The 26499-nt window shown below is 36.2% G+C and overlaps 1 protein-coding gene across 1 annotated transcript in view; it reads right to left on the bottom strand.

Moving 5' to 3' along the window:
• The window catches only part of SEMA3E (semaphorin 3E), a 268791-nt gene that overhangs the window by 59475 nt on the left and 182817 nt on the right, over window positions 1-26499 (bottom strand). The window contains exon 5 of the mRNA XM_065939685.1: window positions 1538-1631. Coding sequence (XP_065795757.1) covers window positions 1538-1631 — 94 coding nt within the window. The remainder of the gene's footprint in view (window positions 1-1537; window positions 1632-26499) is intronic.

Below are 26499 nucleotides of genomic sequence, written 5' to 3'. Positions count from 1 at the left end.
TAAGGTTCTGTGAATACTATCCCCTAATTTGTTTTTGGTTTGTTTGTTTAAGAACATTTATATTTCATTCAGAAATCCTATGGACAGAGGAGCCGGGCAAGCCACAGTCCATGAGGGTCACAAGAGTCAGCAACTAAACAAGAATATTCATAGGAGACTCTTCTGTGCGATATACTGTATGGTAAAAGAAAGATAAGGCAGTCTCATTCTTCCAGACATATTCAAATTTTAAGTCTGTGAAGTTATAAAAATCAATAAAAACATTTGAAAAATTGTATGAGTCTATCAAATGCATATATTTTAATTCATATGCTGCCAACCTACCAAGAATTTCTAACACTTGTTAGAAATTTGGCATTCTCCAAAAGTGGAACTCTTAAGGCTTGATTCCAACTAAGTCCAAACTGACTTAAACAACTCTATTCCCACATTTAAAATCTCCCTTCTTCATACTGTGTTTATACACACACACACACACACACACACACACACACACACACACACACAGAGTTAAGTCAAGGAACTCAGGATATCTTAGTATTTTTTTTTTAATTTTATATTCTTTAAAAGTATCTCTTTATTAAAGATCCTGAAGAAATAATTACTTTGTGAAATTCTCATTAACAGATCTTTCAAATTATGAAACTGAAGTAAATTAAATGTCCCTACTGATTAAAGTTAACAAGATTTTTGTTCTACAAGTAAATATACATATATATAAAAGCTGTACTTATTTGGACCTGAGTACCATGATAGGCATGGTGGGGTAGGGGGAATGGGGTGCAAGGCCAATCAGAATCAACTGTCTGGAATAAATTCAGGGAATGTGTTGTCTCTAGAATATCCAGGAATATTTGCATCAACTCTAAATCAAGCATTGATTGATCATATTTTGATGATTCATCAGTGGGGAAAGAAAAAGTCTTATTCTGAGATTTAAGTGAGGTTTTCATGAATCTCATCTAATTTAACTGAAAGCCAATTGAAAACTAGATCTGACATGGCCAGTTTGTTCTATTATTCCAAGGCGGACACAGTTTGAGTCAGTCAACCTCTATGGCTTACATTTTAAAATAACAGGAATCTAAATAAGTGACTCAAGTTCTAAATTGAGATGACTTTCTGCTGAATTCTACTGATACAGAGAAAGGCACCAGGAAAAGACTATTAGAAGTTCCCATAAAGAATAATTAAAACAGAAAGAATAGACATATGTTAAAATAGTTTAGTTTCTCTAGCTATATTTTTATAAATATTTACATAATTGTATTTTATAAACAATATATGATAATGCAAAACACCTTCTACCAGGTATTGACAATTTGTGTTTTCTGGATGACATACCCTGTAACTTCATAGCACTGTACTTACATGAGTGAAGCTGGCTCAAGTGAGCATGGCTCGAAAATTAATATCTTGCTCCCAGCACCAATAAATAGATACGACACAGCAATGTATATGAAGGAATACCAAAGACTCGAACTGAAGTTTCATAATCAATATGATATCACCTGATGTCTGCAGCCATGAAATTTACCTATTAAAGTGGAGATGAAGGAGGAGCTGGGATCAAAGGGACATCTGCCCCTTCCTCTCTCAGATCTGTGCGGTTCCAGGTGAAAAAGGGGAGCCTGTCCAGAAAACCAGAAAAGCCATTATGTATCTGCCAACTTTAATAAGAAGCTAATTTTTCAGAGGAAAATATATTCAACATTGATTATTTATAAAACAAGTACTTATATAAGGCTCTAGTGAGAAACATCAAGGAATTTAGGAACAAATTGGATTTTATAAATAAATATGTGGATTTTCAGGCCCATGTGGTTTTCTCACTCCTCTCAAAAAGGATGCAGGTGCTGAAATTCACAATTTTTATCACTTCATCACACAGTATTAGCTATGTTGAGATGTCAGTTAAATACTCCAAATAAACGGAGACTTGATGAGGGGAAGAAAAGGTTAGTAAAAAGGAGACTCATTGATAAACATGGAAATGGGCTTTTATTCCACAAAAGCCATTATTGATTTTTTTGAATAATCTCTAAAAGAATATAACATGTTCTGTCAACAATTTGGAATATCTATTTTCAATCATTTTTATTTTTTATCACATTCTCTTTGCATAGACATCTAATATTTAATAATTTAGAGAATGATTACTACATAATCACTGGGATATATATATATGGAAGTTGATGCCACATTATAAACAATATTTCAGTACGTTTTCACACAAATGAGATATTGAAAATAAATATATTCTAGAAAATTGCTACTTTATTGGTTCCTAGTGCAATTGCATAACTACAGGACCTTTCCTAAGTGTTCTCAGATTTCAAAATTCTGAGTATATTAATGAGTATTTCTAAAATTAATTTTCATTAAGTGTGCCATAAGTGGCTTCAGTTTAAAAAAATGTAGTTTGGCAAAGTGACAATAAAAGTCAATATGTAAAATGTTGTAGGGGAAAAACTACCTTGCAATAGAATGTTGCCAATACTGCCCATTGCAGCATCTATAAATAGCCCTGCTCATCTATAAATCATGAATCTGCACACAATCCAAAGTTCTGAGGACCCTATGAAGGTTGCATACACTTTTCTACAATTTAATCTTGACTTCCCAATAACCAGCTCATTACTCCACATTATCTATCCTGTCCTTTTCTTGTTGTTCTTTTTCAACTTTTCTCTTTCTCTCTGATATTCTAAAGTCATTGATCCTGCCATTTCAGGACTTTTTTAGTAAGTGCAGAGATCACCTGACCCCTATAAACTTCTTGTCTTGTCTTTGGAAATGAACCATAGTCTACAGAACAAAGAAATACAAGAAGGCAAAGTGGTTGTCTGAGGAGGTCTTACAAACAGCTGAGAAAAGAGAAGTGAAAGGCAAAGGAGAAAGAGAAAGCCATACCCAACCAAATGCAGATTCCAGAGAACAGCAAGGAGAGAGCGAACAATGCAAAGAAATAAAGGAAAATAAAACAACGGAAAAGACTAGAGATCTCTTCAAGAAAACTGGAGATACCAAGGGAGCATTTCATGCAAGGATGGGCAAATAAAGGACAGAAATGGCTAAGAAGAGATTAAGAGAGGTGGCAAGAATACACAGAAGAGATATACAAAAAAAGTCTTAATGACTCGGAAAACCACAATGGTGTGGTCACTCACCTAGAGCCAGACATTCTCTGGTGTGAAGTGAAGTGGGCCTACGGAAGCATTATTGTGAACAAAGCTAGTGCAGGTAATGGAATTCCAGCTGAGCTGTTTCAAATGCTAAAAGTTGATGTTGTTAAAGTGCTATACTCAATATGTCAAGAAATTTGGAAAACTCAACAGTGACCACGGGACTGGAAAAGTTTAGTTTTTATTCCAATTCTAAAGAAGGGCAATGCTAAAGAATGTTCAAACTATTGCACAATTGTGCTCATTTCATATGCTAGTGAGGTAATGCTCAAAATCCATCAGGCTAGGCTTCAGCAGTATGTGAACTGAGAACTTCCAAATATACAAGCAGGATTCAGAAAAGTCAGAGGGATCAGAGATCAAATTGCCAATATCTGTCGGATCATAGAGAAAGCAAGAGAATTCCAGAAAAAAACATCTACTTCTACTTCATTTACTTTGTTAAAGCCTTTGACTGTATGGATCACAACAAACTGTGGAAAATTCTTAAAGTGATAGGAATACCAGAACACCTTACTTATCCCCTGAGAAACCTGTACGCAGGGCAAGAAGCAACAGTTAGAACAGGACATGGAATGATGGACTGGTTAAAAACTGGGATAAAGAGTATGTCAAGGTTGTATACTACCAACCTGTTTATGTAACTTATATGCAGAGTACATCATGCAAAATGCAGGCTGGATGACTAACAAGCTGGAATCAAGAGTCTGGGAGATTTATCAACAATCTCAGATATGCAGATGACACTACTCTATTGGCGGAAAGCCAAGAGGAATTAAAGAGCTTCTTGATGGGGGTGAAAAAGTAGAGTGAAAGACCTGGCTTAAAACTCAACATTCAAAACGATGCTTGCTGCCTGGAAGAAAAGCTATGACAAATCTAGTCTTTATTAAAAAGCAGAGACATTGTTTTGCTAACAAAGGTCTGTGTAGTCAAAGCTATCATTTTTTCAGTAGTCATGTATGGATGTAAGAGTTGGACCATGGAGAAGACTGAGCACCAAAGAATTGATCTTTCAAATTGTGGTGCTGGAAAAGACTCTTCAGAGTCCCTTGGACAGCAAAGAGATCAAACCGGTCAATCCTAAAGGAAATCAACCCTGGATATTCACTAGAAGGACTGATGCTGAAGCTCCAATACTTTGTCCACCTGATGTAAAGAGCTGACACATTGGAAAAGACCCTGATGCTGTGAAGGATGAGGGCAGGAGAAGAAAGGGACCACAGAGGATAAATGATTGGATGGCATCACTGACTCAATGGACGTAAGTTTGAGGAAACTAAGGGAGATTATTTATGAAGGACACAGAAGCTGGAGGGCTGGAGTCCATGGCATCGCAAAGAGTCAGACACAACTTAGTGACTGAACAACCACAACTATGGAACAAAAGTGGCCTCCAAATGCCACTTTTAGTCATAGAGGTATGACTAAATTGATATTTTAAGCCAAAAAAGTTGACCAATTTAGATACTTCCCATAATCAGTAGAGAGCAGGAATGGCCATAATAACTTGAGACATTTTTGTGTTCACTTCCCATAGACGATAGATTTGCAATGACATGAAAAGAAAATATTTGTTGAAATAAGATAGAATTACTGGTCTGCCAAACTAACACTTATGTTGAAAGGGTTTCATCTACATTTGTAAAACAGATCCAAAGCATTATATGGAGGAAGGAGTGATTAAGCATATGAATGTAATACTTGATACCCCTTTAGTGACTGCTACCTTGTATTGGTAAATACTTGGTAAAAAACAGGTAGGGTATACATACTATACTTATTCTAATATAGTCAAATGTCCAAATGCTTGGTCACAGAAAGCAGCTGAAGAAATACACTGAAAGGCTTTCTTAAATCAAGACTCTCTAGAGCTTCAACATTCTGTGATGCTCAATTTTTTTTTGTCTCTAATGACTGATGAAGCAAATTTATCTAGTGGATACAAATATCCTAAACATTAAAATTAAAACTGCAAGAGAAAAACAAACATATTCCTTATTTACTCAAGGAATTACAACAAATTCATTTAAATTTAAACTATCAAGTGAGTGAAACAGAAAATGCAAACTGTAAGAGTGCTAAGATCAAGAGAATCTTCTATTTTAAAGAACCACTGAGTTAAATGAAGGAAATAAAGTCACAATCTTAGAAAAGTCACAGATTTTTAAAACTAGAAATCATAATCTAGTCTTCTGAAGCCAATATTGATTTGTGAATTTCAGCATGTTTCTGAGATATCAAATATCTAACAGAGCAGTATCTTCATCAGTCAAGAGAAGTAAACTAAATCAAGCAGAAACTATATTCACAAAATCATACAACCCTAACATTCTGAAAACAAATAAGTGGAACCCAGGATGCATGAAGCACAATTCTGGGCAATACATAAAATCTATCTGAATCGGTAAAAGGATATAACTCTTTTATGAAACTTCAAATTTGAAAACGGAATACTGAATACTAAATGCTCATATATTCTCAGAGATCTACACCTCAAATTCAAGCTCAGATGTAGCTTAACTGAACGCTTTCTGACTTTCTCCAGAATTCTTCAAATCTCTCTCTCTAATTAATTTGATTAACACTTAAAGCTACCTGAACACATTATAAATTAAATCTTTTTGCCTGATTCTCACAGCAATATTAAAAATCCATTTTCTTGAATAGTTTAAAGGACAAACATATCTATCATTCTAATTTTTTGAAATTTGTAGTCTCAATGTACACATATATCAAATCATCATGTGTGTGTGCATGCTAAGTTGCTTCAGATGTAATGTTAAACATCTGGCAATTTTTTTGTCAATTAGATCTCAATAAAGCTGAAAAATTCATATATTCCATAATTTGTTGTTTTCCACCCCACATATTAAAAAGCAAAGACATTACTTTGCCAACAAAGGTCCATCTAGTCAAGGTTATGGTTTTTTCCAGTAGTCATCTATGGATGTGAGAGTTAGACTATGAAGAAAGTTGAGCGCCGAAGAACTGATGCTTTTGAACTGTGGTGTTGGAGAAGACTCTTGAGAGTCCCTTGGACTGCAAGGAGATCCAAACAGTCCATTCTAAAGGAAATCAGTCCTGGGTGTTCATTGGAAGGACTGATGCTGAAGCTGAAACTCCAGTACTTTGGCCACCTGATGTGAAGAGTTGACTCATTGGAAAAGACCCTGATGCTGGGAGGGATTGGGGGCAGGAGGAGAAGGGAACAACAGAGGATGAGATGGCTGGATGGCATCACAGACTCCATGGGCATGAGTTTGGGTAAACTCTGGGAGTTGGTGATGGACAGGGAGGCCTGGCACGCTGTGATTCATGGGGTTGCAAAGATTTGGACACGACTGAATGATTGACCTGTACTGAATGATTTTTAAGAAAGATAAACAGTTGGAATATCTCTGCCTTAGATAAGAATCATTATCTTTATTAAAAAGGAGAAAGGTTCAAATCTGTAGAGGACACAGTCATTTCATCCATACATAACCCTTGGTTACTAATACTGGAGGAGTCAAATAATACAAAAATGGATGACAACATTAACAACTTGTAAATTGTGATGCATACTTTTTAAATTTGAAGACTATGTAATGTGTGTTTGAAGTCTGTAATACTTGTAACAAAATAATGAAGAGTTGTTTTGAACACCTGAAAGTTCTGTTAACTCCTGTCTTATTGCTTTGACCCTATCATCTTTGACCCTGTCCCCACAACTGGATAGTTGCTAAATGAACATTTTTAATTACTAAATTAGGGTATCAGTACATAGTACAGCAAGTTCTATACTTATTTTTATTAATCAGAACATACTTTTCTTTAGAAGTATAATATAGGATTCTGTCAATCACTTATTTAAATCGCTGAGTTTTAACAATAATATTGCATCCCTGCTTTTTACTTTGTTTTTTAATTACTAAGTTAAATGAAGTTGTAACAAAAATGTGTTGCCCAGTTTTGTTTTCCAGTTTTTTTTTTTAAGCAAAGGCTATTATAATACTATGACTAAAATAACATTTGATAATAAAAGCTAGTGAAGGGTTGGCATTTTTCATGTGAATAACTTGAGAGTCTAAGTACAGCTATGATCACACACAACCTTACATTCCTATTATTTTGAATTTAGCCTTGTTTGCTGATGAGGGTTTCCCTGGTGGCTCAGCTGGTGAAGAACCTAATTGCCAGTGCAAGAGATGCAAGAGACATAGGTCTGTCCCTAGGTTGGGAAGATTCCCTGGAGAAGGAAATGCCACCCACTCCAGTATTCTTGCCTAGAAAACTCCACAGACAGAAGGGACTGGCGGGCTACATAGTCCATGGAGTCACAAAGAGTCGGACACAACTGTGGAACCAATTCAGCTGTTTGCTGATACAGGTATACAGTTTCATTGCAGCTGTAGCCTCATTAATTTTATCTGAGCACCTTATGTACAATCATAACCTTAAAGCATAATTAGATGACAATTTAGAGAAGCTAAACAGACAAAGTAATGCCAGAAAAAGTCAGAAGATAAAATTATCTCACACCTAATCAGTATTTTATGACATGGTAAAAACAAACAAACAAAAATCTGCCTATGGTGAAAGTTAATCAAACCTAAAAATCGTTTGCCTCTTGAACATACTCAAAACTCCTATTTTTGTCACAACAAACTTGGTTGATAACAAGCATGATATTTCCATTGAACAAATCATAAATGATGAACAAGTTCAGAAAGTTGATTACTACTGGAGATAAGATGATACTAAAACCATATTTCTGGTCTAATTTTATTGCTTCTCTGAAAATTTTTCACTATGCTTCTGAAATCCTTATTTCATGATAGTGAAAGTCACTTAGTCGCATCCAACTCTTATGGACCCCATGGACCATACCCATGACCATGGAATTCTCCAGGCCAGAATACTGGAGTAGCCTTTCCCTTCTCCAGGGGATCTTCCCAACCCAGGGATTGAACACAGGTCTCTGGCATTGCAGCCGGATTCTTTACCAGCTGAGCCACAAAAGAAGTCCAAGAATACTGGAGTGGGTAGCTGATTCCGTCTCTAGCAGATCTTCCCAACCCAGGAATTGAACCAGGGTCTCCTACACTGCGGGCAGATTCTTTACCAACTGAGCTATCAGGGAAGCCCATTTCATGATAAGTAAACTGCTAAGACCACACTCAATTTACAACAGGCTTCAACACCTCCACGCCTTAATTAAGTCATAGCTCCCATACTCAGCATAATTATGGAGCCTCATGTTCATGTCCTAATGCCTGGAACCTGTGAATATCTCATTTTGCATAATAGCAAAAGGGCTGCCAAGAATTATCCAGGTGAGCCCAATGTCATTATATGAGTCCTAAAAATAGAAATTTGTTGATGATAGCCAAGAACCAACCAGAGTGATGCAGTGTGGGGAAAATTAGACCTGCCATTCATTGCTGGCTGTGGCAATGGAAGAAGGGAGCCGTGAGTCAAGGAATGTAGGGGGTTCTCCAGAAGCTGAAAAAAAAATGACATGGATTCTTCTAAATCTTACGGAAGGAATGGATTTCTGTTGACATCTTGATATTACTCTGGGAGAATCATTTTAGACTTCTCACCTACCAAATTATTAGATAAAACATATGCTTCATTCTAAGCCACTAAATTTGTGGTAATCTGTTACAGCAGCCTTAAAAAAAAATGAATGACACTCCTATGAGGATATTGTCCCATTCAGCTTCTCATCCTTCCAGCTCTTTTACAAGATTAATTAGAATATTTTTTATGCAATACAAAGTTGAAACCCTTTCTTTTTTTTTTCTCCAAAATATGAAGGTCCCTTCTCATCTACTCCTCCTTAGTCAGCCCTCACTTTGTTCCTGTTCTCTCGTCCACGTGTCTACCTTCCCTATTTCTATAAGCCTACGATAGTGACGCTGCTAAAGTAAACCATTCAAAAATACAAGGCAATCATTTACAATCAGAGATTTTAGCTCAGCCCTCAGAATTGCCAAGGAATGTATTAATATGTTTTCCTGGTCATGTCCTTTTACAACTCCTCTGAGTAGCTATATGCTCAGCTAGTCTGACTCGTGATCTCTCTTGACAATCAGCAGACAATCTCACACCTTATGTCTGATGGAGAAAATCAGTTTCCATTAATAATGTAATTATTTAAATAATCAATTTCCTCTATGCCAGGTCCTGGCCCTGGAACAGAAAACAGAGTAGTCAACAAACAAACCCCAAGCCTCATCAGGCTACTGTTCTCATAAAATTACCCCTGATAGACTTTCCCTACCCCCCCCCCTTTTTTTTTTTACCACATCTATCTGTGATATTCGTTGCTGTTGCCCACACCATGGCACTTATTTAATTCACGCCTTTACCACTTATCACCTTAATTTTAACACAGCCTCCTGAGCAGTGTCCCCAGCCCCAGCCATTAATCCTTTACTCTGCAGCCACAGACTTCTTTCTGAATTTCCTCTTATCAACTCCCTACTAAAGTCTTTCACTGACTTCCCATAGTCTCTAGAGAACAAAGTCTAAATAAAGCCCTTAGAGTTTTTAACGTAGGAACTTAATACAAAAGTGCTTCACCTCTAAAATGCTGCTCTCACAGTCTGAGTACCAACCACTCTTGTAGTTTTTTTCATCTTACTTGGGCTTGTTAATGTGTTTAGGATATTAGTGCCCACACAATATTAAAAATTCAGCACGGACCTTATCACTTTCAAGAATCCTGACCTGACTCTTCTGCCTGCCCTAATATTGATTTCTTCCCCTTTCTGTGTCCTCCTGAAGCATCATGTAAATTCCTCTTTTATATCATTTACTTCTCTGTATTATAATTGTCTGATTCTTTTCCCTACTGGTTTGTGAGACCTCCTTGGGGAAACTGCCTATATGACATTTGTCTTTGATTCCCTGTATCAAATAAAATATCTGACACATAATAAATGCCCCACTGTTCATGTTTTCTAAATAGTTGTATCTCCTTTGCTGTGTGCTCTTTGTCTATTTTCTAATGGATCTAAAACAATTCACAAAACATAGCTGTGGATAGGCATGTTGACTGAAAACTAAACAATCTGTACAAACTACAATGTTATGTTACGTTGTACATGCTTTCTTGGGGCTTTGCATACAGCACTATCATCATTCTATTTTTTCTATATTTTGATTGCCTTTGGCTTTAGTAAACATGACTACATTTTTAAAACAACTAAAGGAAAAATAAACGTGTTTTTTTAGATCATATATTTTCAAAAACATGTTGACAGTTTATGATAAACTCTTACCAGGGCTAATATACTAAAGGTTAGGGTGAATATAACATAATTTAATATAATATGGCAGTCATTAAAAATAATATCAAGTACTAAAGAATTCAAGAGACAACATATTTTTATCTTCAAATACCTTATTAATGACAGCATGTAATTTGAAGTACTATGAAGGTGTGACTTGGAGGTACGTTACTTCTTAGATAAGGTTCCCTTTTTCCGCATGACATTTTTAATGAGGAAAGGTATTCTCTTGATACTGTGGTATATCATCATAAAACTCCAAAATTTAAATGACAGTAAAGACTGAGTTCTTAATTTTTATCTAACAACCAACTTGACAATAGGTTTTAATGAACTAATTGGTATTATGCTCCATGATTTTAGAGGAGAGGCTTTCTTTGTCTTGTTAAGCTACATGTGATAGAAAAATACATTGATCCAAGTCATCTTAATTCCTCAGAATTCTACATACTATTTTGGCAACTTTATACTGAGATGTGGAAATTTTTAAAAGGAAGAAAATTTACCATAGATAGAAGAGTATTGATGTTATGATAGAAAACAGGCAAATTCTAAACTTTTATTGCTTTGTTTTGCATAGGTCAAGCTAACTTGAAAATTAGCTACAAATTCAAGAATGAAGTTTTTTCACATTATTTTGAGAATTCACTGTGCTCTTAAATTTAGTGCACAATCCAATAAAATACTAAGAAGCAAGTAATATAATTTTCTTCCATGAAGTAGACCGCAGCACCCAAACCAACCAGAAAACTTGAGTCATGATGACCTTGTCAATGACCCCAAAGCAATCGAGTTTATGGTTCAAGTAATGTGTAATGCTGGTGTTTAACCCTACTGAGAATGCTGGTCACTACTTACACTGGCTTTCCATTATCTATGTTTTAACAGCTGGAATTTCTGCTTGAGTTACGTGGCTTAAACTCACAAGACATCGCTGGTATTAACAATGCGGGACGCACTTTTTGTTTCAGTGTGACACAGAGAAGTTTTTCAATAGATCCTTGTGTGCTAGAGAAAAAGCAGGACACCTAGCTTACCAATGTGTGCAGATGCATGTGTTTCTCTAAAAAATGTTTGTAAAGGGTACATTGTCTCAGGAGAATTTTCTCATTTGGGTCTTGAGAAGAGCCCTCAAAACCCAGAAAGCCTGCTATAAGCTCCTATCAATAGGTGTGAGTTACTACATAATCAGGTGTGAAATGTGATGTCAATTAAATGAAATGAGGTTTCCCCATTAATAAATCAGCTTTGTGAACTAATACTATTCCTGCCCTCAGCACCACTGAGATATTCTGAAAGATGTCAAAAGTAAATTAGAACATTATAAACACGAGATTGTTTTATTAGCTATTCTAATAGAAAAAAAAAAAGCAAAATATATAGGCTCACACTCATGTATCCATCAACAAAGGTTGCTTCGATACAAAAATGCCCCAAATAAATAGCATAACACGCACTTAAATTCTTCACACAAAAAATAGCTATTCAACTGTCTGTATCACAAGTTAATTTTGTATGTGATTCACTATATTGTTTATTTTTCCATTTCTTCCGCCAAGCAATAAAATCATTTATTAAAGAATATGAAACATTTCCCAAAGGCTAAATAAATAAGTTGAAAAAATTGCAAAAAGGAGTGAAGTTGTAAGTAAATGTTTTGACTTTAAAGCTATTAATTTTTCATTTTAATTGATTTTTTCTTTACATTTTTCCCAAAAATGATGCATTATGTTTGTAAAATACTTTAAAATTTAATAAGTATTCTTCCATATATTGTTTCATTCTCAAGATAAATCTGTAAACTAAGACAGGGTCAACAGTATTGTTCACAAATATTACTTTCTAAGTGGGGAATCACAGGCAAGATGAGTTTTTGCGAGTCTCAACAAGTGTCTTCTTGTTCCATATTATTTGACAGTATTATCCTACTTGCCATTGTAAAAGGAGAATATGGATATGTTTGTGTTGCCAGGCATGGCTGTTTTTTTTTCCCATGAGATATTCAATGTATAATCAAGGTTTAAAATGTATATTAAGATTTTTTTAAAGAAGACAAGTATCTTATTTATCTATTCAATTACATGTTCAAACATTCCATTTCCTTAAATATTATTGGAATAGTTTGCAAAAACACTAAAATCTTTTAAAATCTAAGTAAAATTCTAAGTTAATTCTCTTGTGTTCAATTTTTTTTAAAGATTTGCTTTAACCTTTATTTGAAGGCAAAATCATCTTTCCCCCTCTTTTGTGTATCCTTTAACTATTACTTCCATTCTGCCCCTCATTCTAAGCGCCTTCATCATATGCCAATATTATCTTAAATTCCACACTGATATCTCTATCTACTGGATATGTATGCCAGGGTGTACTAAGAGTATTAGAAGCAAATACTCTCCAAATTGTAATTATAATGCTGTTTTGAAGCCTGCTTTTACTAGCAAACAGCATCACTCTTGCCTCCCACATCTTCCTTATCATCTTCTTCAAAATAATCATGTTGCTCTCCCTCTGAAAAATCTTTAGTGCCTCCTCATTATCAAGAAGTAAAGTCTAACTTCTAGAATGATAGTTCAGAATCTTCAGTTTGATAAAGGCTTTATCCTTTATAATTTTCATCATCCAATCAAAATTCCAGCAGTGTGAGCTGAGTATCTTTAAAATTTTTTGCACCAAAACCATCCATAGCTCTGATTACACTTTCCCTTTAGGAAAAGAGAATTTTATCCTTCATTTTCTTTATAACACTAACTCCCAGTAATGACCAAATGATGCTGAAAATTATTTCACTGCTATTCTCCAAGACTTCTCCAAGCAAAACTTCTCCCATGTCCGATGCTATAAATATCTTGCAGCATTATCCTCACTGCATTGTGATGATGTGTATTTGAGTAGTTCTACAAACATTTCAGAAGCCTATGTTCCAATCATTCAGAAAATATTGAATTTAGGAAGCAGATTCATGCTACTCCTTTTAAATCTCATAAAATTAAGTAAAGTAGCCTAACTGTCAGGGAAGATTAGAGAGAAGTTCATAGTAACAAATGCCTACCTCAGGAAACATGAAAAGTCTCGAGTAACCTAATTTTACACCTTAAGAAACTAGAAAAAGAAGACCAAAGAAAACCAAAGTTAGTGATAGGAAGGAAATAACAAACATCAGAGCAGGAATAAATGAAATAGAGACTAAAAAGGCAATAGAAAAGATCAATGAAATTAAGAACTGGTTCTGGAAAAAGATAAACCAAATTGACAAATATTTAAGTAGATTAATCAAAAAAAGCAGGAGGAGTCAAAGAAATAAAATAATATATGAAAAATTGATATTACAGTTGATACCACAGAAATACAAAGAATTATGAGACTACTATGAACAATTACACACCAACAAACTGGAAAACCCAGAAAAAATGGGTAAACTCCTAGAAACATATGGCCTACCAAGGCTGAATCATAATGTAACAGAAAATATGAACAAATATATTACTAGTAAGGATATTTAAACCATAATAAAAAAATCTCCCAACAAATAAAAGTTCGACCAAATGGCTTCCCTGGTGAATTCTACCAAATATTCAAAGAATTAATACCAACCCCCCTCAAAGTATTTCAAAAACAGAAGAGGTGGGACCTCTTCCACATTCATCTTGTAAGGTCGGCATTACCTTGATACCAAAACCAGACAAATGCATGAGAAAAGAAAATTACAGGCCAGTATGCCTGATGAACTTAGAAGCAAAAATCCTCAAAAAAATTAGCAAATTAAATTCACTAATACATTAAAAGGATCAAATAAGAACGGTCCAACATTCGCAGTCAATGTGATGTACCACACAAACAAAAAGGAATAAAAGTCAGATGATCATCTAAATAAATTCAGAAAAAGCATCTGACTGTATATATATATGTGTGTATATATATATAATACACTTATTATATACGTATATATAATATAGAAAGAACTCATAACAACTCATATAGTTCAATAGGAAAAAACTCAAACAATCTGATTTAAAAAAAAAATGAGTGGAAGATCTGAACAAACAAATTCATCCAAAGAAGATATATGATGGTCAACTGATATATGAAAAGATCCCTACATCATTAATTCTTAGGAAAATGCAAGTCAAAACCAGAATAACACCTCACACCTGTTAAATGACTATTATCAAAAAATCTGGAAATAACTAGTTTTAGCAAGGACACAGAGCAAAGGGAACCCTTACGCATTGTTGGTGAGAATGTAAACTGGTACATCAATTATAGAAAACAGTATGGAGGTTCCACAAAAAATTAAAAATGTAACTACTGTATGTCCAGCAATTCTTCTTCTAGGTATATATCGAAAGAAAACAAAAACAATAGATCAAAAATATACAGGTACTTCCATGTTCCCTGAAGCATTATTAACAATAAGTGAGACAATGACAACAATCTAACAATTCTGTTATCCATTCATCTATTGGACAAGTAGGTTGTTGCCATTATCTCAGTTATTGTTAATAATTCTGCAGTGCATACACACACACACATATATATGTATATATATATACATATATATATATATATGGCTTTGCCTGCAATGCAAGAGACCCAAGTTTGATCTCTGGGTCGGGAAGATCCCTGGAGAAAAGAATGACAACTCACTCCAGTATTCTTGCCTGGAGAATTCCATGGACAGAGTACCAAGGTGGGTTCAGTTCATGGGGTCACAAAGAATTGGACACGACTAAACAATCATCACTTTCACTTTCATTATATATATATATATATATACACATACATATATATGTGTATATATACACATACATATATATCAGTTCAGTTCAGTCGCTCAGTTGTGTCCGACTCTGCAGCCCCATGAACTGCAGCACGCCAGGCCTCCCTGTCCATCACCAACTGTTGGAGTCCACCCAAACCCATGTCCATTGAGTCGGTGATGCCATCCAACCATCTCATCCTCTGTCATCCCCTTCTCCTCCTGCCCTCAATCTTTCCCAGCATCAGGGTCTTTTCAAATGAGTCACCTCTTCGCATCAGGTGGCCAAAGTATTGGAGTATCAGCTTCAGCATCAGTCCTTCCAATGAACACCCAGGACTGATCTTCTTTAGGATGGACTGGTTGGATCTCCTCACCATCCAAGGGACTCTCAAGAGTCTTCTCCAACACCACAGTTCAAAAGCATCAATTCTTTGGCACTCAGCTTTCTTTACAGTCCAACTCTCACATCCATATATGGCTACTGGAAAAACCATAGCCTTGACTAGACGAACCTTTGTTGGCAAAGTGATGTCTCTGCTTTTTAATATGCTATCTAGGTTGGTCATAACTTTCCTTCCAAGGAGTAAGTGTCTTTTAATTTCATGGCTGCAATTAACATCTGTATTGAGTTTAGAGCCCAGTAAAATGTCAGCCACCCATCCGGTGATGGAACCGGATGCCATGATCTTAGTTTTCTGAATGTTATGCTTTAAGCCAAATTTTTAACTTTCATCAAGAGGCTCTTTAGTTCTTCTTCACTCTCTGCCATAAGGGTGGTGTCATCTGCATATCTGAGGTTATTGATATTTCTCCCGGCAATCTTGATTCCAGCTTGTGCTTCTTCCAGCCCAGTGTTTCTCATGATGTACTCTGCATAGAAGTTAAATGAGTAGGATGACAATATATAGACTTGAAATACTCCTTTTCCTATTTGGAACCAGTCTGTTGTTCCATATCCAGTTCTAACTGTTGCTTCCTGACCTCCATATACATTTCTCAAGAGGCAGATCAGTTGGTCTGCTATTCCCATCTCTTTCAGAATTTTCCAGTTTGTTGTGATCCACACAGTCAAAGGCTTTGGCATAGTCAATAAAGCAGAAATAGATGTTTTTCTGGAACTCTCTTGCTTTTTCAGTGATCCATTGGATGTTGGCAATTTGATCTCTGGTTCCTGTGCCTTTTCTAAAACCAGCTTGAACATCTGGAAGTTCACGGTTCATGTATTCCTGAAGCCTGGCTTGGAGAATTTTGAGCATTACCTTACCGGCGTGTGAGATGAGTGCAACTGTGTGGTAGTCTGAGCATTCTTTGGCATTGCCTTTTTTTGAGATTGGAATGAAAACTGACCTTTTTCAGTCCTGTGGCCACTGCTGAATTTTCCAAATTTATATACCCACACATATATATGCATAATACATATATGTATGAATAACATTATTCAGTCATAAAAACAATGAAATTTTGACATATGTAGCAATAGGAATATACCTTGAGGGCATTATGCTAAGTGAAATAAGTCAGATAAAGACAAATACCATATGCTCTCCCTTACTGTGTAATAAAAAAAAAAAAAAAGAAGACGAAAACAAGCTCATAGATACAAAGAATAAATTTGTGCTAGTCAGAATCAGGGAGTGGGGGTAGGAGACATAGCTACACATTTTTTTAGTTTAAGTTTTTTAGTTTAATTTTTTAAGTTAATTCTAAAAATATTAAATAATAATAAACATTAATTTAACACAGCTAACAAAAATCAACAGTTGATTGCAAATACTATACAGTAGGCTAATTTTGTTCATTAACCAACATATTAACTGCATTTCAATAATAAAAACACTGTAATTGTTGAATCATATTAGACAAATACATCATTTCAATGGCAGAAATGAAATAAGGTCTCTGATATGTTCTTCTTATAAATTAGTGAAAAGGAAAAAAAAATGAAGAGGAAGAAGGAAAATTAGAATGGGAAAAAGAACAAGAATCAAGACGCCTTCCAAATAAAGTTAAGTCCAAGTGGAGATAAGAAAGGTTCTGATTTGATCTTGCCCAAGACCTCTTTCAACCTCAATTTCAATATTTGTAAAAAAAAAAATAATAATACTTCTATGCTGCTATCTCCTACAACTTTTGTGACAATCAGAGGAAGTAAATGGATATAAAGGCCACCGAGAAACTACAGGAACTAGAACATGTGAATATATGACAAAACCATATATAAAATAAAACAGATCTTACAAAACCAAGGGTTTACAACCAAATATTTTATATTCAACCCAATAGTGCATAATGCTGATTTCATTCAGCAGTTTGTTTTTGTTGTTCTACAGTGAACTTTATAAAGCCTTCTATAATATAAGAAGTCAAAGTGGTATAAGAATGCACATTAATATGGATAGTATTTCAAAGCACAGTAGATAAGTGATGGATTATTCAAAAAACAGTGTTTGGACAACTGGATTGCCATCTGGAAAAAAATAAAGTGTGATTACTACCTCATGTCCTATCGCCCTGTAGACAGATTCCAGGCTGATCAACAATTTAAACATAAGAGATCAGATTATACTGGGAATAGAGAGAGACATAAAAATTTTGTATATAACCTTGGATTCAGGGACAGGACTTTTAAAATAAAACACAAAATTCAGGAGGTTTAAAAGAAAGACTGATAAATAATATGACTGAAAAGTTTTGAAAAATTCTATATGGAAAACAAATATTTTTTCACTCAAAACACAAGACCTTTATTTTCCTTAATTTTTATACAAATCAATAAAATATCACAAAATCAACCTTTAAAAAATGCTATGGGGTCACAGATATACAAAGTAGGCATGGAATACCATTTCATTCTAGAAAGCAAAGGAAGTTATCAAAACTATTAGGGTTATATCATAAAGGCTTAGATATCAACTTAAGGTATCTACTATACAATTATGGGACAATCCACTGATCAACAAGAATAATGACTGCAAAGGGTTGAAATAAGCTTAAACAGCCTAAGAATATAAAAAGCTGAATACTGGCAACATTTCCTGGAAATATCATAAAAGGCCATGTTAGTAAGTATTCTATTAAAATTAAATATGTAGTTCTAAGATTAAGAATGCTGGTATTTTAATTATTTGAAAGATGCACACAGCCAGCTTTCTTATAATTATAACATGGGTTCTGATTTGATTCACTTACCTTATGGTCATCTGTGTTTGATTTTGGAAAAAATTAAATTTAATGTGATAGACAATCCTTCACATATGTCTAGTCAGTCCTTGCCTGAACTACCCAGTTAATGTGACTTTGAATTTACATATTGAACTGACTTTGAACTTATACTGAGACTGAAATAGCATTCCATAACAAATTACTCAAATAGCTTACTTGCAATCTCTTTATATAAACAAATTGCACAATAGTTAAAGCAGGTGCATCTATATGTAAAAAATGCTGAAGAAAATAAAGTTTTGTAGTAACTGATATCACAGTCTAGATTATGAAATCTAGCTGCTGCTTAATAGAATGCTATAAAATTTAGTGAAGTAATTAATGGCTATATTTTTGAGCAGGTATGGATGTGCTATCCTGTATAGATACTTCAGGGTAAATTTTGTAGGAAAATATAGTTACAGTAAATATTTGTTCAGTGTAAACAGATGTTTAACTTCTGGTAATCGCTATACACTGTATGATAAAATAATTGGCATAACATAACCAACAAGAAATTGGATTAAACTGTTTCTTGAATAAAACATATGCTATCTGCTAATTTATATATAGGCATATAGGATAATCTATATATAAGAATATAAACATTATATATTTTAATATGTAAATTATAAATAGGGGATATTATTAACTATCCTTTACTATTAATTTATTAATATAAAAATTAAATAGAAGAAAGCTAGAAATAATCTAGAATAAGTACTTATGCATCTCTTCAAAAATGCTACTGAAGGATGGAGATAATTATCTAGATGCTTACACATGGCAAGAGAAAAGCCATATTGACTGAAATCAGTTTAAAGATCTGGGTTTCTCTTCTGCACTGCTCTTCCCGTCCACCTTCTCTGGGTTTGACTACTCTCACTGTTATTCTGACCACACACAATGAAGCAAGAATAAAAATTCTTTTTTGAGAACAAAGCTGCTTTTCATGAAACTATGAATATCTACTTTTCATGAGAAGGAAGTCATAGCCCCTTTTCAGTATGCAGCCAGCCTGCAGAGCCATCCCTCATTTCTGAGTCCCTGTTCCCTTTCACTTGGACACTTTTGAAAACTCTTCCGTCCTATGAGTGTTCCTACTGCTGACTGACTCATACATGATCACAAAGGATCCCAGTCCTGTGAGGAGAAGAAAGAAAAGAATTGCTGGTAAAAGGAAAAAGAAATCCACCATCTGCACAGCAGGGACTAGACAGCTGCAAGGGAAGGGATGCTTGCTGTAGCAGCTGATGTGTGATTCAGCTCTGGCTGGAGCCATGCAGCTCTCAGAGTTAAAAATGTCAACAGAGGAAATTTTGAAAAATAGGGTTAATGGCTATAGTCTTTGGTGGTTATCAGAAGAGTCTAGGTTAGGGGATAACAGGCTTTTTCTCAAGGAAGGAGGAAATGTACCTACATTGCAGTCTTCTTACAAAGTTAGAGTATTTCAAAATTACTTTCAAAGCTGACAATAATTGAACCCATTCTGATTTTATGATATCCATTACACACACTAATCTGGTCTCTATGCCTCAAATGGGAAGTCTGCTCCATGATCTAGTCTTGAGTGTGAAAGTATACATTCTCTTTTTCTTGCATCCCAGTCCTCCCTTTCTCAAACCCCTCCAATTAGCTTATCACACAGAAGTAAACGGCATGTGAACATATCCTTAGCATGCTTTACTTTTTATATGATTACTCAGGAGGCTCATACCCTGATATAGAGAACAGAAATAGAGTACAAATAAAATGGACAACCAGCATGTTACACCAAGGCTACATGGTCAATGATACAGAATGGAGGATAAACACGGGGCCTAACATGCACTTCAGAGGACTTCCTTTCAATGTGCACTTGAATTCAATGAGCACTTCCCTCTTCCGTGCAGGGCACTGTGTTAGGTACTGCAAGTGAAAAGTCATTTCTGAAGAGCACTTGACGAAGACCCAAAACACTTTTACCTACATGTTCTTCTTCACTGCTTATCTCAAGTCTTTAAGATAGATATTTAACCTATTTTAAATACAGTGACCCTTCAAAGAACATCACACAAGAAGGAACTGTGTCTTCTGGGCTCTAGATAGGGAAATAAAATTAATGTAACAAGTGCCTCAGTGTCAAGAGTCCTATACTGATATTATGAGGACAGTAAATTGGAACCTAATTCTAGTACTGAGGGTGGAGTACTCTGTCTGGCTTGAGGGAGGGAATGGTAATATTCTAGGATGCTTTTCCTGAAGGAAACAAAAGAACAGCTGATTGGAATTTATACTTGGAACACTTTCTGTGTTTCAGATATTGTGCTATGAACATTGCTTATTTATTTCATTGTTCTTAAGGTTACTACAACCCTAAGAGATCATTTTATCCTCATTTTTCAAATAGAATTTCTGAGGCTCAGACACCTTAAAAAATGTATCCAAATTCACACAGCTCATAACAGGAAGATCTAATTCAATAGTCTCTTGACCACTCTCTTAAAAGGAAAGCACTCTAGAAGGAGGGAAAAAAATCATGATGACAGAATAGGTATGAAAGAAGCAGGTAGCCCTGATTAATTGTGATCAAATGTTTAATGAGGAAGCTCAATAAACAGGAAAGAGAGAGGGCTGAGAAACTACTTTAGAACTAGACAGTGAAGGATGCTGAGATAAGGCATTTGGACTTCCTTCCCTCAATGTGCAAAGGGAATCAGGAATACATACTTTGAAAAGACTTATTTTCAAGCAAGGTTAAATCTGACAGCAGACTGAGGAGCAAGTGAAAAGTGAAGGAGAGCTAGTGGGGGCAGTCAGGATTGACAGTGATTCTGGCAGAAGGAACATAGAGAGGAATGGACGGATTGGAAAGAGAGTTTAAAGATACAGCTGAAAGGATACTGCTACTGACTTAACTTGGAGGAAATCTAGGGGTATTAATGCATGAGTGAAAAGGAAAAAAGTATTATCTTTTAACTGTGATAAGAGTTCAGTGAAAAGGAATGAAAGAATAGGTTTTTAGGAAATGATAAATTTCATATTAGAAATGTGTTTGATTACTGATTTCGATACTTTATTAGATTGTGTATTATTTTTACTTTGCAGACTATGCTGAATACGATTGCCCTTTTAAATAAGTCAACAAAACATTCTTGTCATTTTCCTGTTTCTAAGACTTTCCTGATTATTAGTTTTACCTTAGAAGCATACATGATCCATCTTACCCTTCGATCTGTATACTTTGTAAACAATGACAGGAAATAACAGAACAACATAGGATATCAAAAGATGTGTCAGGACTAGGAATTCAGATTTCTAATCAGCTGATGCCACTGAAGAAACTAAAGGAATGAGGCTGAAAATGCCGCCACTACTTTCGACAGCTGACAATTACATAATATTTATCATCAGTCAAGCACTAGTCAAAGTGCTTTACTTACATTAACCCAACCCTCAGAACAAGCCTATACACGAGATTAGCTCCATTTTATGTAAGAGGACATTGAGGCATGGAGAGAAGAGTGACCTGCTCTAAATTATTACACAGTCAGTAAAAGACTGGAATTAAGCCTCAGTTCAGTTCAGTTCAGTTGCTCAGTCCTGTCCGACTCTTTGCGACCCCATCAATCGCAGCACGCCAGGCCTCCCTGTCCAGGTATGGAATTATATATATATATATACACACACAGATATGCAATTAATATCACCACTGAACCACTACCATTGGTTTGGTCTGTGGCCATCCAGAGAGAAAGAGAGATCTGAAAGACACAGCCTAAAACGCTAGTCGTGATTTAGTTTGGAGGAGAAATGGAGACTGTGAAAATGTTGAAGAAACACTTTCAATTTGTCTCTGTCCTTTGACTATCCCATAAAGGTGAAGGAAATGACATTTATGACTATAAATGACTGAAACAATGTCATTACTTACATATTAAATCAATATATAATTATGGAGAAAAATGTAGAATATAAATCTTTAAAGGCTAAAACAATAAATTTTCATAATTTGACTATTTAAGGAGAACCACTGAGAAACTGTTTTATTTCCTTCTAGAGTTTAGAGCATCTTTGATATCTTACTTCATAGAGCTCGTGTTATACTGAATTTCACTTGGATGTCCAAAACACAATATGGAGCTCTATCTCCATTTCCTTAATGAAAACCTCTCAGTCTCCAGTGCTACGACACTTTATGTGCAGAACCTTTTCTTCAGCCCCAGCATTCACTGACTTTTATTTCCATAAATAACCCTGGGTGAACAAATGTCTACCAGCCTGGTTTTTATCATGAAACACAGAGATATGCAAGCCTCCATGTATTGATCTCAGTGTCCTTTGGGCTCTTGTTATTTGTGTCCTCTCGCATATTCCGCTACCATATCATCTTAGAGGGGAGGAAATGGCAGACCTACAGAAATTCCTAAAAGAAAAACACCATCTGTGCAGGGTTGGTTTACTTGTTTTCCTCCTTCCTGTGTTTGCGAAAGCTGCTGCACTGGAGGTTACATTTTTCTTTGTATGTTTCTGCCCTGTGTTATAGCCTTTTTGCATACAACTTTATGTTCAGGCCAGCTTCTACAGCATGTAAGTAAGATGCTGTCACCTAGCCTCTCTCCAGATGTTCCTGGTAAAGTCCTGAGAGCTTACCAGAAACTTCTCTGCTCCCCCTCAGGAGGCACTGCTCTCTTAAGTCGCACTATGTGACCCAAAGTGCCTTCCTCCAAGCTGGTTCTGCATTACAGCTAACAAAATGTCCCTGGATTTTCCAGCATACAGTAGCATCTTGTCCTTAGTAGCAAATGCTGATCACATTCTCCTCTTTGATGTAATCTCCCTAGTAATTTCAACAGAAAATCAGCAAGAAGGTGGTTCTTAAGACTTGAAGTAGGTTATGGCCTGTATCAGCTTGGATCCAATCAAGAGACCAAAAAAAAAATAAATAAATAAAAAAAATAAAACCCCACAAAATTTAAACAGGGAACATTGAACATAAACAAATGTTAAGTGATGATAGAAGATTAAGCATAAAGAAGAAATGAGGACTAAGGAAGGACAAACTGGGAAGGATTTCCACACATTGAAGGATGTGTGGTTGCATGCCAGGGGACAGTGGAGAAACTTGTGGGATGTCCAGGTTAGGGTTCTGCTCAACGTCTCCAGGCAAGTGGAACCACTTCGGGCACCCCTTCAGGCACACAGAGAAAGCTGCTGGAGTTCAGGGTATCAGAGGAGAGCCTGATGTGCTGGGGTGGGCGTGGCTCCCTGGATGACCAGCCCCATGTGTCCGCAGCTCCAGGACAGGAAGAGGTGCGGGGAAGCAGCGCTTCACCTGGGCTGGGGACAGCCCCTCATGCCACTCCATGCCACTCCCATGCCACACCCATGCCACTCCCATGCCACTCCAGTCTAAGTTGACAGCTGCAGCCAGGTGTGAGAGAAAGTTGTGTCCTCTGGTCACTTCACGCTGAAGAATATCAAAGAGGCTGAGGAATGGAGAAAAAGGTGCCCTCTCCAGAAGCCTGGTGAAGGAGCCCCAGCCCAAGCACGACCTGAATCAATTTCCACCTCTTTCTTCTGAAACATCTTGCAGCGCCACCTACTGACAAAAATTCAGCAACCAGCAGCTTAAAGGCAACTGACTAAGGACTAATGAATTACACTCCCAGAATGGAATTCCCCTTTGTCACACAACATGATCAGGAGAGTGACATCATATCTCTTTTGTTATATTCTATTGGAGAAGCAAGTTATAGGTCCAGGTCCTGCCCACTCAAGGGAAAGAGATTAAACAGAGCACGGGGCTGCCTGCCCACCACCAACTACATTATTCACAATCACCAAAAACTGGAAATGACCCAAATGCCCCTCAAAATGTGAATGGGTAAGCAAACCAAGATACATCCATGCTACGAAATACTCCACAGTAATGCAAATTAATAAACTATTGATATACACACGACTTGATCCATCTCAAACAATTTATGCTAAGTGATAGAAGTCAATCTCAAAGTTTGCCTTCTGTGCATTTTCCTTTAAATGACATTCTCAAATTTACAAAACTACTGAGACAGGTAACAGTCACTGAAGTCTGGGAAGGAGATCTGAAAGCTTGACTGGAAATCCTGTTAGTGGTGGCAGTTGTCAGACTCTATACACATGACAAAATACACAAAATAAATTTAGAATGCATGTATCAAATAAAAGTGAACTATACGGGATGCAAAACTAAATAATAATGATGCCTTAAAAGTAGCAGGCAGAAAGTCAGTCCAGTTTTATGTTCCCACCAGAAAGAAGTATGTGTGACAGTTCCTGAGTCCAGACAACCACAACTGACTGAATATGTTTAAAAGTTGGGGCTTCCCAGTTGGCGCTAGTGGTAAAGAACCTGCCTGCCTATGCAGGTTAGATGTAAGAGACTCAGATTCAATCTCTGGGTGGGGAAGATCCCCCGGAGGAGGGCATGGCAACCCACTCCAATATTCTTATCTGGAAAATCCCATGGACAGAGGAGCTTGCCGGGCTACAGGCTATGGGGTCACAAAGAGCTAGACACAACTGAAGCAACTTATTATGCAAACAAAAATAACTGTCTTTTGCTTAGCATTTATTTAATTATAATGAGCTTGCACATTCCATATATTTAGTAGTATATGCATTTAATCTTTTGAAAATTTATCTTGATGTCCATTAATTAAGTTCTTAGCACACTTTTAATGCTTTACAGACACTCCTCAGAATTTAGGATATTAATGTTTGCTACCTGTTACAAATATTTCTTCATTCTGTTACTCATATATTGAGTCAATTTATGATATATTTTTAAATATATAATTTTTATGAATTACCCAATATAATCCAAACATATCAATATTTTCCTTTTGCTTTTTTTAATTTTTTTTGATATTATTGACTTTTTCCTCCCCTGCTGTGGAAGAGATAAATTAATCACAAGTATGCTCTTGCAAGTCTTTTTTTGCTTGATAATTTATCTCTTTGATCAAGTTTAGTATTCAGCTTGTTAACAGAAGTTTTTTCTTCCTTTTTCTAGCACAGAGGCAGAGCATGTTTGTTTTTTGAGCAGAAGAAGGAGCAGTGGAAACTTGTAGGTCTAACATCACTAGCCTTCGGTGTGTGAAAGCTGAGTTGATCAGCCTGAGCCTAGATAAAGGCCAAGACTAAAAAGAAAGATGAAGATGAAATTGATGGACAGATGAAAGTGAAAGTGAAAGTCGCTCAGTCGTGTCCAACTCTTTGTAACCCCATGGAACTCTCCAGGCCAGAATACTGACTGGAGTGGGAAGCCTTTCCCTTCCCCAGGGGATCTTCCCAATCCAAGGATTGAAGCCAGGTCTCCCACATTGCAGGCGGATTCTTCACCAGCTGAGTCACAAGGGAAGCCAGACAGCATAGGACAATAATGGACAGATAGCATCAGACAATAATGAATAATCAGAAGCTGTAGTGAGGATGTGGATGTGAAGGACTGAGGAAACAAGGGAATTACAGAGAGATGAGTTTGCCAGAGCTGAGACCCATGACTGAGGCCATGTATGATGGTAAAGCCAAAAATGTAAGATGAGACCCAAATAAAAGAATAAGGCTATTGTAGTAAAGCAAAATCTAGTTACTGACCAGAATGTTAGTAAATTCATGAAGGGAGAGAGAGCAGGTTAAAAGTGTATCTGAGTGCAGAACACATGCAGACACGGAAGCAAGATCGTAGGTAAGTAAGTGATAGTCGCTCAGTCGTGTCCGACTCTTTGCGACCTCAAGGACTATAGCCAGCCAGGCTCCTCTGTCCATGGGATTCTCCAGGCAAGAATATTGGAGTGGGTTGCCATTTGGAGATAAAACTAGAAAGAGGATACCAAGGGCTTAACTACAGTGCACAGACAAAAAATCCAAACCAAAGACCCACTAGAGGCCTACTTACCACAGAAGAAATGTACCAAGTGTCATCATACAACCAAAGCATTACCGTGGTATGAACTGGCATAGGTCAGAGCAGAACCACAGCAAGACAGATTAGATGTTGCCTCCTAGGATCTACTCAACCAAGACTTTGCTAATCTGAGCTAAGCCA

The sequence above is a fragment of the Muntiacus reevesi genome, chromosome 6 (genome assembly GCF_963930625.1).
Source record: "Muntiacus reevesi chromosome 6, mMunRee1.1, whole genome shotgun sequence".
NCBI lineage: Eukaryota > Metazoa > Chordata > Mammalia > Artiodactyla > Cervidae > Muntiacus > Muntiacus reevesi.
Note: the sequence above shows the minus strand (reverse complement) of the source record. Positions and strands in the feature narration are given on the sequence as shown.